Source organism: Myotis daubentonii, chromosome 8 (assembly GCF_963259705.1).
Source record: "Myotis daubentonii chromosome 8, mMyoDau2.1, whole genome shotgun sequence".
NCBI lineage: Eukaryota > Metazoa > Chordata > Mammalia > Chiroptera > Vespertilionidae > Myotis > Myotis daubentonii.
The window spans coordinates 13,722,531-13,741,080 of record NC_081847.1 but is presented as its reverse complement, the minus strand read 5'-3'; the positions used below and the strand labels follow the sequence as shown (position 1 = coordinate 13,741,080).

The window sequence follows — 18,550 nt, the reverse complement described above, 5'->3', positions numbered from 1 at the left end:
GAGTGAATCTTCAGAACCTCTAGCAAGGGTGAGGTCTGAGTAGAGATGGACACACTGAAGTTTGATTATTCAAGGTGTGAGAAGGTGCAACTGAGGAAGGAAAGATCCCTGAGAGACGTGAGGGTCAGCTGATCCCACCTTCTATAAGGAAGCTGTACAGATTTTTAGTTTTCTTTGATGAAGTGAGTAGTTTCATTAAATAACCTCACGCATCTACGCCGTATAAAAGCCAAGTGTGCTCATCTGCCACCCTTGTCCCCTTCCTGAGCTGCACTCATCAACGTCCTGCTCCAGGGCCTTTGCACTTGCCGTCCCCTTTGCCTGAATGCTCTCCCACCACATAACCTGCACATCTGGTTCTCACTTCCTAAAATGTCCCTGCAGCTCAGTACACATTTGCTGAAGAAATAAAGTATCCCACTCCTGAGGACATGGGGTTACACACATGCTCTTTCCTCAGAAATTCCCTGAGCAAACGTTTCAGACCATGCAGGCAGACAAATCCTCCCACCAGGGCTGCTTTCATTATCTCCAGCTTCTTAATCCATCTCTTCCTCAAGAAGCAGGATACATTTTTTTAAACACTAATTACTGTTTTCTCTCAAGAGAAAAATGGCAACCAAAGGAGGTGACATAATACTCCTCGTGCTTTTATGGTGCCAGCACTATGTTGTTCATGCCCGCACCACAGCACTTCTTGTAATCTGCACACCATCCTGATAGGCTGGTACTACTGGTGTTTCATAGCTCTGGTTAAGTCACCAGCTCACATGGGACAGAACTAGGATTTGCACCTTGGCTGCCCAACTCCATGACCCACACTTTTGACTAATCAGACAGGAAGTGAGAAAGGTAAACTGGTTCTAGTCCTCATTGACCCCAAGTGCCCTGTTATGGGTTGGGTTGTGCCCCCACCCCTGCCCAAAAGGATACACTGAAGTGCTCAGAATGTGACCTTATTTGGAAATAGGATCTTCACAGAGTAACCAAGCTTGTTAGTTAGATCCCCATCCAATATAACCGCTGTTCTTAACAAAAGGGATAACTGAGACACACAGAGAGAGGACAGAAAAAGACAAAGTAAAGACACAGGGAGAAGGTAGCCATGTGACACTGGAGGCTAGACTAGAGTGGTGCAGCTACAAACCAAGGAACACCACGGATTGCTGGCTACCACCAGAAGCTGGAAGAGGCAAGGAAGGATTCCACCCATTCTCATGGAGCATGGCATTGTCGACACCTTGCATTCAGACTTCCAGCCTCCAGAACTGGGTGGGAGTAAATTTCTGTTGTTTTAAATCTGCCCACCAGTGTGTGGTACTCATTTCACAACCTGGGAACAAATGTAGCCATGCCATGGAGTTCAGATTTTACTCTGGCAATGAGACTCAGAGAGAGGGCCTGAGAAGGACTTCTGTTTCTCGCGCTGTTTCAGATGCAGGCACCTACTCCTGCAGTCCCAATTCTGTGACTAATCTATGCTGTGGAAGCTGAAGGCTGCAGCCGGATATGACAGCTCCTCATCCGACAAGTGTGAGGCGAAATAACCTACTCAATGAAACTCTGAAAATCCATACCTAGTGCCCACTGTCAACCCCACACCCAAACCATTTAATCAATTCTGCTCCTAAGGCTGGAATTACATACCCCAGACCCAGTGCCAAACAGAAAGTGTGTGCCATCAAGGGCTGAGGGCACTTGGCTTCCGCTGGCTCAGTTTCTGAGCCCTGACTGGTTCTGTGTCCGGAGAGAAGGCAACCAAGCTACGTACACACTACCCCAGAGCTCAGAGCCTCCCCCCCGCTCCCCCCTGCCCCCGCCGAAAAGTATTTACAAAGATTAGCAGTTGATCCCCAAAGCCTCCAAACCCCAGAAAGTTAGGAACTGAGGAATCAGATTCTACTCCAGAATAGACTCATTCACGAAGCTCGTCTTCCAGTTCACTTTTATTTGTGTTTTAGAAACAATCCATGAAAAAGGAGGTAGTAAATGCCCCAAGTCCAGCAGATGCTGTCCATGCATCTACCCTCCAGCTAATGGGGGCCTCTGATCACTCCTGGGGGTCATACAACTCTAGAGCAGTGGCCAGAGGAACTACCTTGCCACTACTGGTGTAACTGAGCAGAAATGCCACAAAGGAATGGGGTTGAGGGGTATAGGAGACCTAGGAGACACAGTAACAGGCCAGGGCTCACTGACCTCCCATGTGATCATATACCTTGGCCCCACTGACTCTGAGATGCTGGCTGGAGCTCTTCCTTACCAGAGCATTATATACAGGGTTGGAGTAGGGACAGTGCACATGGCCTGCAGGCAAGGTAGTCCACTAGGAGTTACAAACTCCACCTCACACACAGGTTGACTGCATGGCCCAGGAACCCAATATACAGGACCAAAGGCACATCCAGCCGCTGGGACCCAGGTGTCTGGCTTTTCCTCCTTCCTGTTTGCATTGTCTACTCTCTGGCCATATCCACCATTTACCAGCAGCCACAACCATCAACAAACATGATTTAGAAAGGATCCTGCACAATGATTCTCCATGAATAATCAGTGAATCAATACATAAATGAAGTGTCTTCTTTTTTTAAAACTAATCTGGAAAATATTTGATAGGGTAAGAAGCTGAAACTACTTACCTGCAAAGAACATTTTTGACTGCCTGAAGATTTTAAATATCGGGGCTATAGCTGATCCCAGTTACTGAGCAAGGAGCAACCCTGAAACACTGGATGACGTGTAGAGCCCACAAGGGGAGGGTTAAGAGGGCTCTCTAGGTTTTATAAAATTACAACTCCATGATGCAGGCTGTAGGGGCTTCCATAAGAACAGAATAGAAAAGAAAGCTATCAGAGGGTAACAGGGACTGCTACAGGGAAGCAAAAAGAGGAGGCGTAAGCACTACTGTCCCAGTAACCATTGAAGTGAACTGGCTGGCCTTTTGCTTTAAAAACAAATACATATGCCCTAGCCAGTTTGGCTCAATGGATAGAGCGTCAGCCTGTGGACTCAAGGATCCCGGGTTCGATTCCGGTCAAGGGCATGTACCTTGGTTGTGGTCACATCCCCAGTAGGGAGTGTGCAGAAGGCAGCTGATCGATGTTTCTCTCTCATCAATGTTTCTAACTCTCTATCCCTCTCCCTTCCTCTCTGTAAAAAAATCAGTAAAATATATTAAAAAAAATACATATTTCGCCCTGGCCGGTGTGTTCAGTAGTTAATAGTGTCGGCCCACGTAACAGAGGGTCTTAGGTTCAATTCCCAGTTAAGGGCAGGTATCTGGGTTGCAGGTTTGATCCAGGCCCTGGTTGGAGCAAGTGCTGTGAGTATCGAGAAACATATACATTTATGTTTATGTGTAAGACAGACAAGAGACCAGCAGGAAATAAATGACGACGTTAACAATTTTCTCAGAGTGATTTTCACTTTCTTCTTCATTGTTATTCAGGCATTTTCAGTTAATCTTTTAGAATAACCATGTATTTTTTTGCTTGTGAAAACATTTAAAGTAAGAATAATGCCTTAAATCATAAGTGCTAACCTTCTTCTAAATCGTATTTATCTGATTTATAAATTTGGCTTCAAATAGATTTACTGTGAACTTAAAAATATATTCTTTAATCATATTTTGAGGCCTAAAAGATTGTTACACTTCCTTTGATATCTAAATGGGAAACCACAGGCTCATGATTCACATTTTGAGGAGACAAGAATAGAAGCACCACCCCAGCAGCATGAAGTGAAACCGCCAAGTCACTACAGGGCTGTGTTAGAGACCCCCACCTCCTCTGCAGGGGAAGGGGGCACAGACAACTAACCAAAAATTTCCTTTAAAAACACCACTGTGGCCCAAGCCTCTTCTTCTGTACCATTGGGGCTGGCAAAGTTCCATTCCTGAGGAACATCTGCAATTTCATTAGGAAACCAACAAAGAAAAACCTGTGGGCTGTGTCTAAAGTAGCCCAAATAACTGATCTGAAGTAAATCAATTCAATTCAAAGATTTGCTGTAGGACCCACAGAGCAGCATGCCACACGTACCTGCTGCCACAAAGACACCAGCCCAAGGTACCTGCAGACCAGCAAAGGTGGAAAAGCGTGCAAGGTCAATTCTAAAGTCTGCCATCAGGAAATCTGCAGCCCTGTAGCTTTGTGTTTATATATAAACTCTAATTCTCTTCTGTGCTGGACAGACTGTGGACATTTAAGTCAAAAAACAAAACTCCCTTTTTAGAATATTGTTAGTTCCTTTTAAATTTGAGCTTCTCACAAGTGATAAAAACTTATAGAGATAATAAATTCCCAGAAGTTCAGCTATGTTTCTGTTAGAAAAGTCAAATGCCTCTTAGTATACTACATGTATTTTACAATTAAAAAAATTTTTTTTGAAACACGTCCTGGCTAATTTTATTAGAAAAGAATTTCACATGATTTATGTTTCACCAGTCTGTTCTGGCATGCTTCTACTGATATCAGAATCCCTGCATGAATAACAGCCAGTGTGCACACCTGTAGTATATTCCACAGCCTGTGCCCAATTCAGTATCATTGCCATGGTAGTGGTGGACAACAATCTTAGCCAACATGCTGTAGTGCCCTATTTCAGATTTCCTCAAGGCTAGGCAGTTGCTGGCAAGGATGACCAATTTCACTTTACCTTGTCTGATTATTTTCAGAGTCTGCTTGTACTCCAACATGTAATTTCCACTTTTATATAACAAGTTGGAGCCTAGAGCTGATTGACTTTGTCATCGTCTTTGTGGTCACTGTCTTTCTACCTTAAATGTGGGACAGCCCCCAATCAAGAGCAGCTGCCAAGATGGCCAGGGAGCAAGAAAGTTCTAGTTTGACATCAAATAAAAATACTGTTGCTACTCTTTAGAGCAGAAATTCCTTTTTAACCAGCAACTTCCAAGTTTTTGTCAGTAAATCTATTACAGACTTAACACTCCAAACTTATATACCCAGATACCTGGGGAGCTGGGAGCACTTCTGTTACCACAGAAAAGGGGATCTGGATTCCTATGACACACCCACCCCAGTGTGTCTCTCCTAGCATGGACCAGGCCAGTCACACATGGACCATCTCAACACCTCCTGTCTGTCCTCCCCCTGGTCCTCACGTTTTTCCTCCTCCCTCCCCTCTACTCGTTCCCCTGCTGCCTCCACAGCACCATCCCAAATTTCCTAGTCTCTGGCTCTCAAACACATAAAGTTCAAGTCCACTCTCTGCAAACCAACACAGCCAAAGAGCATACACAGAGACCACTTCATCTGGTTCGAATGCTACCCATACCCAATTTGAAGGCCATCATTTACAGAGCACCATGTCCTATCCTCAAACCTCTAACACCCACACACATAAGTCCTTGCCCTCTTAGTCTCATCTTGTAGGTATAAAATGGTGCTCCTTGCCCGGCCGGCATGGCTCAGTGGTTGAGCGCTGACCTATGAACCAAGGGGTCATGGTTCAATTCCCGGTCAGGGGACATGCCCAAGTTGAGGCCTCGATCCCCAGTAAGGGGAGTGCAGGAGACAGCGATCAATGATCCTCTCTCATCATTGATGTTTCTATCTCTCCCTCTCCCTTCCTCCCTAAAATCAATTAAAAAATATTAAAAAAAAAAATGGTGCTCCTTAAAAGGATTATTCCCAACAATCACAGAACTTCTATTTCATATGCTTGATACTTCTGCACCTTTCTCCTCCCACTTGCAAAAAAGTAAATACATCGCACGCACACACACACACACACACACACACACACACACACACAAAAACACCTTTGAGAATCTAAGTAACAAAATAAACTGGTGAATGGAATGGATCCAGAGACATAGAAGCATGGAACAGAATGAAGAATCTCAGAGGGAAGGCGGGGGAAGGTGAGTGGGTAGGAGGTAATAAAAAAAACAAACAAACGCCACCTTTGGAACACACATCGTCCAAGATAACTCAAGGAGACTATAACACCTATAAAGCCAACATATACTTTCATAGAAACCAAAGCATGTCAGGTGTTTTTAAGTGAAAACAAAAATCTATTTTTAAAAAGAAAAAAAGGCCTATTTTTTTTTAAGTGGTCATCTTTTCCAAGGACAGTTGTCCTTCTAGACTGCACAAGTGACAAGCATCTCCACATGACAGCTCCAGAAGGCTCTCCATGTGGTCAACCTTTTTACCTACCTCAGCTAAAGGAGGACTCCAATACCATGCAACAGTCATCTGTGTACACAAATGCCAGCCCGGGAGAGCAAAGCACTCTTACAGCCTGTAACTGGGAAGGTGCACAAGGGAACTTTCTGGGTAAAAGAAACATGCTCTCTCTTGATCTGGGTGGTAGATATATAAATACAGGGTGGGGCAAAAGTAGGGTTACAGTCATAAGTACGTGAAACACAGTTTCTTCTTGTATTATTTATTGTATAATTTTCCAGAGGAACAACTGTAAACCTACTTTTACCCGTATATAAATCATCATCTTACTAAGGTTAAAGAAAAAACAGACACAAGGCACTTACCAAAATTTAAGAAAATCAATTTGGCCTGTATCCCAGGACATAGTCTGATGAGGAATGGAATGGCAACATATAATCCCAAAATACAGAGAAGGATCTTCCTCAGTTGGAACCACATTCCCTTTCGCCTGCGAGAAAAGCAAAGAACAGGTCAAAGGCAGTAGGTACAATTTTGCTAGTTTATTAATGGCATTATTGAAATCACTAACCAAGATCCACAAGTATCTTTTCCTACAAGAATACTATCAATAATAAGAATAGCTTCCCGCCTACTTTTGTTAAAATAATTATTTTAGGTCTTTTGATTTATCTTAGAACACTTCTGTGAATTTCTTTTCCTGAAAGCTGAAGAAACAGTCCTGATGATTTCCTATGCTTGCCCTGGGATCAGAACACAGCACAGATATCAGATCTTCAGGAAGTGCCCAACCTAATATCAGACCACGGCTGCAACTTCATGTCAAATAATAGTGACTACATCTGGGCCTTGTGATCACCTTGTGATGTAAGCCAGCCACAGGTGTAGGCTGCCCATTATCTCGTTGTAGAAAGTGCATACATCAACAGAATCTGCCTAACCAGGTCCTGGGAGGGAGCAAGGGCTGAGAATAAAACTTGGCCATCACTGCAGGTCCTCCCATTTCTGCCTTCATTCCCTGTGGCACCGCCCAGTGGAGGCCCCTTCTCCGGGCATTTCATGTCAGGCTGTCATCCCAGGTCTCAAGATCCTCTTCTAATCTCTAACCAGCTTCATGACGTCCTCTTGCTGTTCCTGATCCCTTTCAAAAATGTCTCTAGCCCAGAAATTCGCAAACTTCTTGGACTAAGGGCCTCTCTACAACTAAAAAATTGAGGACCCAAAAGAGCTTCTGTTCATATGGTTTACATGTCTTACTACTTTTCATATGAGAAGTTAAAACAAAGGAATTATTAAAAATCTATTAATGCATAAAACACATAAACACACATTACATATTAATATAATTAACATTTGTTGTAAAAAGTGATTATATTTTCCAATACAAAAACTTTTATATTATTTTACTTTTTATTATTTTTTTAAATCCTCACCCGAGGACATGCTTTTATTGAATTTAGGGAGAGAGAGAAAGGGAAAGGGAGAGAAACTTCCATCAGTTGCCCTGACTGGGGAATTGAACACGCAACCTTTCGGTGTATGGGATGACGTTCCAACCACTTGAGCCACACCAGCCAGGGCAAAAATACAAAAACTTTTTTTAAAATATATTTTTATTGATTTCAGAGAAGAAGGAAGAGGGGGAGAGAGAAAAAAAACATCAATGATGAAAGAGAATCATTGATGGGCTGCCTCCTACACACCCCCAACTAGGGATTGAGCCCACAACATGGGCATGTGCCCTGACCAGGAATCGAACTGTGACCTTATGGTTCATAGGTTGGTGCTCAACCACTGACCCACACCGGCCTGGCAAAAATACAAAAATTTTTAGTGAGGAGAGCGGCATCAATACTTTTACAAATTTCTTTAAAGGCAGACAACTCACTAGAAGACAGACTGGATTCTCATATCTGTTTTTTTCATTCAATTTTATTGCAACACCACATATCATGTAGTATCTGGAAACTCTACAGTACTCCAGGAAAGAATGAGTGAAAAGGGCAAATGACAGCTCAGTGTTATTATGAAAATCATTTTGATCCTTATGGACACTCTGAAATGATTTGGGGGACCTCCCATGATTCCCTAGAGCAGCCTTGGGAACCACTATTCTAACTTACCATAACAAGTAAAATCTTAGTGGGGCTAGTTATTTATTTATGGACTGTTTTTAAAAAAAAGTTAAGGCAGTTTTAAAAACAGATACAGATTATCTCAAAAGCATTATGCTAAATTAGATAAGACACAAAAAGACTATGTACTATACAACTCCATTTATCTAAAATTCTAGAAAAGGCAAAACTATATGGACAGAAAAACAGAACAGTGGTTGCCAGGGGCTGGGTATGGAGGGATGAGGTTGCAAGGGGCACAGGGAACTTTTGAAGTGATGTAATATTTTTTATCTTGATTATGGTTACACAATAGTATACAATGGTAAATTTTTCTATCCTATATAATAAAAGTGTAATATGCAAATTGACCAAACGGCTGAACAGTGGAACGACCATCAGGACAACCAACAGGACGACCAACAGGACAACCATCCAGGACCATGCTATGACACCCACTAGCGCCAGGCCAGCCAAGGCGGGTGTGAGTTGATTGGTCAGGGGCCTGGCCATCGCTCCACGATTGCCCCACAGAGAGATTGGCAGCAAAGGAGGCCCAGGCCACCGGCCAGCAGGGCAATCAATCAGGGAGCTTCATGATCGCCCCAAAGAGGGAGGCCCAGGTCACCAACCGGCAGGCTGCAGTGGGTGGGTGGGGCCTCCCTCTGCGAGGGAAGCCTGGGTCTCGGTGGTGGCCAGGGGGAAGCTGGTGCTGACAGCCGGGGGAAGGAAGGTCTACTCTTGCACGAAATTTGTGCATCAGGCCTCTAGTATGTAAATAATGCCTTAATAAAGCTGATGACAAATATGCACATCTGATAATGTCATTCAATCATTCCTCTGGTTTATTCAAGTCATTATTGAGTACCTAGCACTCTCAGGCAGTGGACAATAAGGGCAGAAAAGGAGGATGTGTGCATCTATGTTGTGCTATCAACTCAGTGGAGCAGACATAGGGGCTTTCAGAGAGACAACTGGTTTTACTCAGAGCTATCAAGTGTATTGGGACTCCTCAGGAAACCTGAAGCCCAGTATGGGAGATGAGGACAAAGCAGGAATGGCAGTTAGTGATTAGTAATTTTAGATAAAACCAAAAGTAAATATTACACTAAGAAATTCACAGAACAAGAGAAAACTATTTATTTTTGAAAACTCCATAGATCTTATATTAGAAATTTTATATCATTTTTATCTGAAAGTTCTATTCTTGTAAATAAATTCTGTAAGAATCCCATAACTAAAGTCAAGGTTTCTGTAATTTAGAAACATAGCCAGCACAGGGTTCTCCCCAGAACCTCTCTCCTGGATTACCTTTAGAAGTGCACTTGGGTAGTTCTTTTGGGTATGTTTCTTTCTGTCTCATCCTGGGAGTTTCTTCTTATATAGGACATCAGTTTCTAATGTTATCTCTTTATATGAATACTTAATAATGAAATACACAATTATTTAATAGCTGAGAGTATATGTTCCCACAACAAAATTTAATTTCTCTAAATTCCTTTTTATTTTTTTTTTACTTTTATTGATTTCAGAGAGGAAGGGAGAGGGAGAGATAGAAACATCAATGATGAGAGAGAATCACTGATCAGCTGTCTCCTGCACGCCCCCTACTGGGGGATCGAGCCCACAACCCGGGCATGTACCCTGGACCAGAATCGAACCTGGGACCTTTGGTCCGCAGGCCAATGCTCTATCCACTCAGCCAAACCAGCTAGGACTCTAGATTCTTTTTTAATCAGTACTATATGATCAGAAGTAAATCTTGTCCACAAGTCTGAAAATCTTTTTAAAAAGCACACAGAGAAAAATTTTTTTACAAGTCTGTATTACACTTGCATAATCAGCAAGATAAAAATATATTCATGTTGCCCTGGCAGGTGTGGCTCAGTTGGTTGGTTGTCATCTGGTGCACCAAAGGTTGCTGATTCAATTCCTGGTCAGGGCACATGCCTGGGTTGCAGGCTTGATCCCCCGTGAGGGGCGTGTAGGAGGTAGCCAATTGATGTTGTGCTCTCACATTGATGTTTCTCTCTCCCTTTCTCTCCCTCTCTAAAAAAGAGCCTAAGCGACCGGAAGACCAGACGACCGGAAGACCGGCTGGTAGCTATGATGCACACTGACCACCAGGGGGCAGAAGCTCAGCGCTCAGCTGACAGACAGGCGCCAGACGCTGGGCTCATGGCTGGTGAGAGCAGCTGCGGTAGCTAGCGAGAGCCTCTCCCAAGGACACTCTCCCTGTGTGCCCAAGCGGCTAGGTGCAGCGGGACCCGGATGAGTGGGAGTGGTGCGGCACCCAGCCCGGGCTCGGCCTCCTCCCCAGCCGCCTGCCGCTTCCCGCACTACTTCATGCTATGCGAGATCGATGCGTGCTGTGTGAGATCGAGGCGGACAGTGGGCTGGAGCCTGACAAGCTGGCGGGTAAGGCCAGGCTGCTATGGCGTGGGGAGGTCCACTGATCCCCACAGGCCAGGCCAAGGGACCCCACTAGTGCACAAATCTGTGCACCAGGCCTCTAGTAAACTATAAAAAAATCTTTTTTTTTCATGTTTAAAAAAAGTCAGATGTAAGAAATACAAAAATTGATTAACAAATCCAAGAGTGGTTTCTTCAAGAAAAAACAAGAAATAAATTAAGTTTAGGGCTAGAAAAACAACATACAAAATTAGGGATGAGAAAGGTGTGGACCCTGAGAAAGAAGATACTTACTAAAAAGGGCTCCTGGTGGATTAACTGGGCTTAAATTTAAAAGAGAACAAACAAACCACAGGCTAGCAGCTATTTGTAAACAGGGGTCTCTCGTGCAACAGTATTTTAGGGCGAAGCCTGCACTAAGCTAGCTGCCTGCCTCTTGCAATGTTTCTGCTATCTGAGTCAACCCTAAGAGGAGCTCCTGGAATCCTTTTAACCAACAGGAATGGGGCTTCCTTGTCCAACTGAAGGTGTGCAGCTGTCTCCCCATCAATATCTTCACCGACCAATCAGAGCAGCTCCATTCTGACCAATCTGGATAGTGCCTTTTGGATCAATCAAACAGAGGATTTAGAGTCCTCATGTGCATGAGGACAGACTAATCAGGGACCAGAGGCAAGGACATCTGTCCATATAAGCCAGATCCCCTCAGGTTCAAGGAGCACACACTTTCCCTTTACACCATAACTGCAGATTGCTTTTCCCCAGGCTAGAGCAGGCTGGAGCACAGACCAGTGAAGGCTAGATCAGAGCAGAGCTGCCTGGCTGAAGAAGGGCCTAGCTAGCCGCAGGCCACCTCCTCACAGCCATGCTATTTTCTTGAGGCAGAAAATCGCATTTGGAAGTAAACAAACACCACAGTCAGAGTTTGGCCCAAAAGGCTGTTCCTATTTGCAGTGCCAGTTCACAGCTGGGAGGCGGGGGGGGGGGGGGGGGGCGCGTTAGGAGATCAAACACAGGGGTGCATGCTGTCCAGAAAGCATGAGAGGAGCAGGCAGGAGATCTGGGGAGAGCATGGGGCAGGAAGAACTAGGAAGGAGGCTGCAGCACCTATAGGCTCACAGTGCCTAAAGTAGGAGGATCCCCCAACTGACTTCAGCTCTGGCACCAGAATACATCCTTCCACTGAAGTTCATTCACATTTATGGTTCAGAGTGTGTTTAAGCATTCTGGCTTTTCAGCATCAACTGGTAGGCCTCATGCCTTCTAGGCTAATATAATATATATATACACACACACACACACACACACACACACACACACACACCATGCTAAACATGAAAAACTGAAGCTTGTGTACATGACATATTGTCCACGTGTAACTGAATGAACACAGAGGAGGACACTCTTGGGTCACAGCATTCACAAAGACACACAGGATCCCACGTGGCCTGGGGTACATGGCAACACCACAGAAATCAAGCAGCCAAACTACTGAATCCACAAAATCTGCAAGACAGGACTGTATTTTAGAAGGAAAAAAAAATGAACTTGTCTGGCCTGTTCAGCTTTTGCCCATCCCTTCCATCGTCTTCGAATACCAGTGTTCAGACCCCCTTTGGCAGTTCAAAGTTAGACCCTGCCCCAATCAAAAGTTCCCATTTCCTCATCTGACTTTACTTTCTCTTTCATATCTCTCCTTTTCTCCTTCTGTGCCTTCTAAAGAGATACTTCAAACTGTGCCTAAAACATAATTAAACTGCCTTGAACAAAGAGGACTTTTTTTTCCCTAAGAGGTATGAGCTGTCAAAGACTCTGTATATGAAACTGGAAAAAAAATGGCTGGACAGTCCCAAAATAAATTCCCTCAAATAAATGCTATCACATTCCTGCTAAGCTACAGCTGGATCTTCTGGATACGATACTGAACCAACTGGTATTATCAAGTGAACATGTTTTCTATCCTGTCCATTTGCAGACTGAAAAACACTTAATGCAGGATGTCAAGACTAGCAGAGATTCACTTTCATTTTCTGCTATTGCCTACCAAAAAAACAAACAAACAAAAAAACCTAACAGGTAAAAAACAAGTATGATTTTAAACCACAGATCCCTATCCCCAATTTTAAGGGCAATACAGAAAAAAAGAATGAGGATGAGCTTGGATGGAGTAGTCATTTCGTTTTTATTTTTACCATTTCCTGCTAAAAGAGCATAATATTTTATTTGGATGAATTTAAAAGGTATATTTTTACAAAGATCTTTCACTGCCTTTCACCAAATAAAAGTTGTCATTTATAGTTTAAAGAGCCTATCTTCCTTTTCCCCACCTTGAGCTGTGAAACTAGGGCAATAATATGAACCACTGATTGACAGATAAAAAGGGTCCCCTTTCCTGAGAGAACAGAAGCTAAAATAGGAAGTCCAACATATGATTTTTAGTAAGGAAAAGTTTGGTGAACGAGCTTGTTTATATAAATGTAGTTCCTGTACTTAAAGTTGAAAAAGAAAAGCATACCTGAAGTGTGTAATCTACAACCTTCCAGTCAACGGCATCTCAAAACTGAAAGGGGAAAACGATACCCAAGGTCAGGCCACCACTCTAGCTCCTGCTAGTTGTCTCTGAAACAGCTATGGTTTCACTTTCCACTTTCCATCGGACCCTATGTGGGGCAGCTGGCACCAGCCCTCAGCCTCCCCCTAAATCGGCACATATCAATAAACACTCAGTGAGTCTTTCCAGACAGTGGCTTTCTCATGACCCGATTAGGCATCCAGCGTTTAAAACTGTTGGGAACCGCCATCTTCACTTTATTGGGGGCGTGATCTCAGCCAGTGCATCCCTTGCTGCCGGGGACATGCCCGCCTCTCCAGCATCAGGACCAGAGCCCTCCATGCACCAACTCTGCCTGCATGACCCCCTCCATGAGAATTCCTCAGGTGTGCCACAGAGGAGGGACACACTCTCTGGAAAAGGGCTGGAGTTACAGGAAAACTGGTGAGAATAAGGAGCAGGACTTGCTGAGCAGGGAAGTGCAGAACTGGTGCCTGCTTCCCCTCTGATTTCCAATTTGATAGTGATTTGCTTTTCATCTTACTGTTTCTGGGGTAGATGATTCCTCTGTGAGGGGAGGGACCAAGGCCCCAATCTGGTAATATGCCCCCCCTCAGGCACTTGGGGCCCCAGTGTGCTGCACTTCCTCTAGAGTGAGCACAAGGTGAGGGAAGTGTGCAGCACAGGTCTCTCAACCTGGCTCCTCCGTGAGAGCAAGGAGCTGCGATGACCAGATCCCTGGGCAAACCAACTCTGTTTCTTCTGTAATGGAATCTACCTGAAAGGCCATTGTGCAAAGTAAATGAGCAATGAAGTGAAATGCTTAGCACAGAGTCTCACACATGGAGCAGGCAACATTAAGCTGAACTGAAAGGGCCTCCACCAGGGCTGGGAAAGAGGAAAACACATCCTGGCTTTGTCCAGGCCTCATTGACACTGGCCCCTTTTTCTTGGCAAAACCATCCAGCTGAGCTCTACTTTCTTGCTCTGGTATCTTGTATTACAATCACTCTTTAACTACATTAGTGCTTAAAAGCAGTTTGATGCTTCAGAAATGACTCCAGTAATGCCACGTGCAACATCAAAAGAGATGCTAAGCTGCAAGCAGGCACAGGGCTGCCAGCCTCCTCAGGGGAGTCAGCCCAGCCCTGGCAGCTCACTTCTCCTGCAGCCCTCAGTCCTGAAAACAATAACACCTATAGCCAAGTTAAAGGGCCTTTCTGAAGAAGTTCTGCTTGAGTGGTTTCTGCCAGAGGTTCCCAGAGCATGCCCTAAGCCCAGGAAAGGCAGGTAGGGCACAGCGTTCTGTGCTGCACTAGCCTAGTACTGCTCCTCTGTCATCTGCTACAAAAGGCTATCTGTTACTTCCGCAGAATTACGTGGCAGTCGCCAGAGCCACTCACCAGTTATCTCTGGTTTTCTTTGGGCCTATGATATAATAACACGTTTCCTCCCCCTCCCCCTATAAAGTTAGAGGTGGGCCAAGTCACTCACTTTGCTAAGGAAACAGAAGAGCAGGGAGCAGAGCTGTGTCACTCACTTCTGGGTGGATGTTTCAGGAGTAACCACTGCTTATGAGATGAGGTCCCTGCTGGCCTGGCTTCCCAAGTAACCACAATGAGCAGAGCCCATGCAGGGCATGTTGTGGGAGCAAGAAACACAACGAACGGGGGTTCTGCAGCATGACCTACTCCATCCTGACCTGCACTCACTTCTTTACCTGAACGGAGGGTCCTCAGGTAAGATGAACAATGTTAAAACCTAAAAGGACTGGGCTGCAGGTCACTATGTCCAGCGATCAACTTGGCTTCTTCATTTGGAGTTTCATAGGCAACTCAAAAGTAACTTGTCCAAAACCAAATCCTTTATCCAGATCCCCTTTCAACATCAAGAAGTTTTTCACATTCTCCCTACCCTAAGCAGATCCCCAGGGATCACTCCTGATACCCCCTTCTTGCCCTTATCTCCACTTCTAATCCACATGACGTCTCCAAAATACATTTCAAATCCATCTTGTGGGGAGCCAGCACGGCCATGGCATACTCAGCCCCAGGGCACCTTATGTGCCATGCCAGCTCAGCCTGGTTCAGTGACCCTGAGTGGGGGGGGTGAAAGGATTGAGAAAAGACAGACAAGAGAATGAAAGCTGGGTCTCGGTGGGACGCTGCTCCCTGATGAGGAGACAGCGCCCACAAACCATGTCTTTATTTTATAGCAGATGCCACGAGGCAAAGTAGGGGCGTGATCACGTTGTTTACAGCATTCTCATGAGTTTCAACCTCACTCAACTACATGCACCTGAACTCTATCACAAGGCACGTGGGGCCACGTGTTCGGACCATAGGCTCAAGCTTACAACCACAGCCGTTGGCTGTGATTGTGCTGGGAGGGCCCTGCCCTCCAGCTGGGACTTGCACGTGGCAATGAGAGGACCCTGTCCTTTCATTAGTCCGAGGCTTGAACCTGGCCAAAACACCGTAACCGCTCCCCACACATCTACCTCTAGTCACCTCAACTGCTGCCTCTCTGGTCCAGGCCAGCGACATGTTTTGCCCAAACACAATGGCAGTCTCAAATCTTTTTGATTATATATTTGATCAGTAACATTTGAGCATGTCCACAATATATTAAATAATATATATGTACTAGTATAATTGTCTCTATGTGTATGTTGGTTCATTTCTAAATATGAATATAATTAGAAGTCCCAATATTTCCTTCCTATACCCCAGTGACCGTTTTTCATATAGCCCCCAGGGTCAACCCATCCCACTTTGAAGACCACCACTACCTGGGCCTTATGAAAGACCTACTAAACCTCAAAGACCTCAATACCCATCCACTTGAGACTCTCCAGGCCCTGGGGTTCCTTGTACTGAGAATGGAGCTCAAAAGCCTATCCTGTTGAACCCCACCGGCCAGGTAAAAAGGATAGACCACATATCCCAGCATCATGCCATTCAGCCCTATGGGTTAAGCCATCCTGAGATTGTACTGAAATGTCTCTAAATCATTCCCCTTCCATTTTAACTTGAACAAAACAAAAACTCACAATGAGGCAAAACTAAGAATTTATCTTCATATCTACAGAACTATTTTGAGATAGTTCCTGTTCCCAAAGCATGTGGCATTAGTTTAGTTAAGATGACATGGAGAAATACAAATTAAACAATGAAGTTCCATCTTCACCTATATTATTGGCAAAAAATAAAAATACTGACAAAATGATATGAGTGAACACTCTCCTGCTGCCAGTGAGACCTGCTCTCTGATGACCAAGCAATTTCACTCTGAAGGACTGACCGCACAAATGCAATCATCCCAGTATGAGAGGAAGGCCCTGCAAAGGTGCCCTCTCGGCAACATGGTCTGTGACAGGAAAATGGAATATATTTGCAATATTCACTAGGGCTTACTTTTCATAGCTTTATGTCCTGCCTGATAACAGATAAATGCAGAACATTTTGCATGTTGCAAAAAGGATTAAAAAGAAAATAAAAACCATCTCAAATTACATGACTGTAAACAAGCCACTGTGAGTTAATGTACTAGTGTAGTATGTGTTTGTTTATAAACAGAGAAGCATATTGGATCTATCTTATAAAATTGGGTTCTGTGGTAGAGATGGCTAGCAGACTACCAAGTTTATTCTCGACCTTCCTGAGGAATAAGCTGGTGATGGAAGTGGCTGCCCATTTGGGTCTACATTTCCAGTCCAAGCAGGGAGTGAATGGGGCCATGTGAGTCAGGAGATATGTGTCTGGTCATAGCTACTGGTTTGATAAAGCAGCTAGTGTCATCCTAACTACTATGAAATTATGCTCTGTCTACATGCTCATTTTTGCTTTTAGCCTACCAATAACTTTTTAAACGTTCTATGTTTACATAGTTTAAAAATAAAACAATAATCTCACTGCCAATTTGGTTCCATGTGCCCTTGTCCCCTTCTTGCCCAGACAACCATTTTTAATAACTATTTACGTATTCTTCCAGTGTTTCCTTATGCAAACACATGTACACGTATAAGTACAAAATACATGTACAAAGGTGGCATACTGCCCTAACTGGTTTGGCTCAGTGGATAGAGCGTCGGCCTGTGGACTGAAGGGTCCCAGGTTCGACTTCAGTCAAGGGCATGTACCTTGGTTGTGGGAGGCAGCTGATCGATGTTTCTCTCTCATCCGATGTTTCTAACTCTATCCCTCTCCCTTCCTCTCTGTAAAAAAATCAATAAAATATATATATATTTTTTAAAGGTGGCATACTACATGTTGTAAACTGTTTTACACCTTGATTTTCCTCTCTCAACAATATATCCAGGCAATTTCTCCATTTTAATTCCATTGCCTTTTTCCAGCATAGTATTTCTTTGTATTGATACATCACAGGTTTATTAAAGCAGTCTATCGCTGGACACTCAGGTAACTGTTTCCAGCAATCAGTGTCACCATGAATCATTCTGTCCATATATAATTTTTTTCTATGCAAGCACACAGAGGATAGTCCTACAACAGACACTGTTGCGTCAAAAAATCACTCTTTCAAACCCCTGGCTCCCTGTAAGCCTCACTAACAAAGCAGTGGTTGTCAAAGATGCCGCAACATGGCAAAAGATGTCTGCCCATCTGATAGGTAAGAAATGGCATTGTGGAATAATTTTAATAAGATTTCTCTAATTATGAGTAAGTGTGGCTGAGCCCTTTCACATAATGAAAAGTTATGGTATTTTTTTTCTGAATTATGCATGTCCTTTGCACATTTCTCATTGAGTTTTGTTCTCTTTCCTTTCTTTTTTTAAATATTTATTTTTATTGATTTCAGAGAGGAAGGAGAGAGAGAGAGAGATAGAAACATCAATGATGAAAAAGAATCACTGATCAGCTATCTCCTGGATGCTCCACACTGGGGATCGAGTCTGCAACCCAGGCATATGCCTTGACCAGGAATCGAACTGTGACCTCCTGGTTCACAGGTCGACGTTCAACCACTGAGCCATGCCAGCCAGCCTCTTTTTCCTTTCAATTCCTAAAAGTTCTTTATCGAATACAGAAAGTAGCTCCTTACCTATGAATTGCAATTTTTTTCTTTTGTTGTTATGTCATGGAGATGATTTTCATATTTATAAAATAAAAAACATCCTCAGGTGAGGATTACCAAAAAAAAACCCAAAAAACCCTTTTAATATACTTTAGAAAGATAAAAACAAAAAATAAATAAAAAATAAATATAATTTAGAAGTTCTTGTTAGAAAGGCCTCTTCCATCACAAGACTATAAAGTATTTCACTCATGTTTCTTCTAGTACTTTTTTTTTGTACT

The 18,550-nt window shown here is 43.8% G+C and overlaps 1 protein-coding gene across 2 annotated transcripts in view; it reads right to left on the bottom strand.

Annotated features, from left to right (window-relative positions):
* ABHD12 (abhydrolase domain containing 12, lysophospholipase) overlaps positions 1-18,550 on the bottom strand; it is a 59,142-nt gene that overhangs the window by 19,683 nt on the left and 20,909 nt on the right. For both annotated transcript variants that reach the window (XM_059705380.1, XM_059705381.1), the window contains exon 2: positions 6,521-6,645. In XM_059705380.1, coding sequence (XP_059561363.1) covers positions 6,521-6,645 — 125 coding nt within the window. The remainder of the gene's footprint in view (positions 1-6,520; positions 6,646-18,550) is intronic.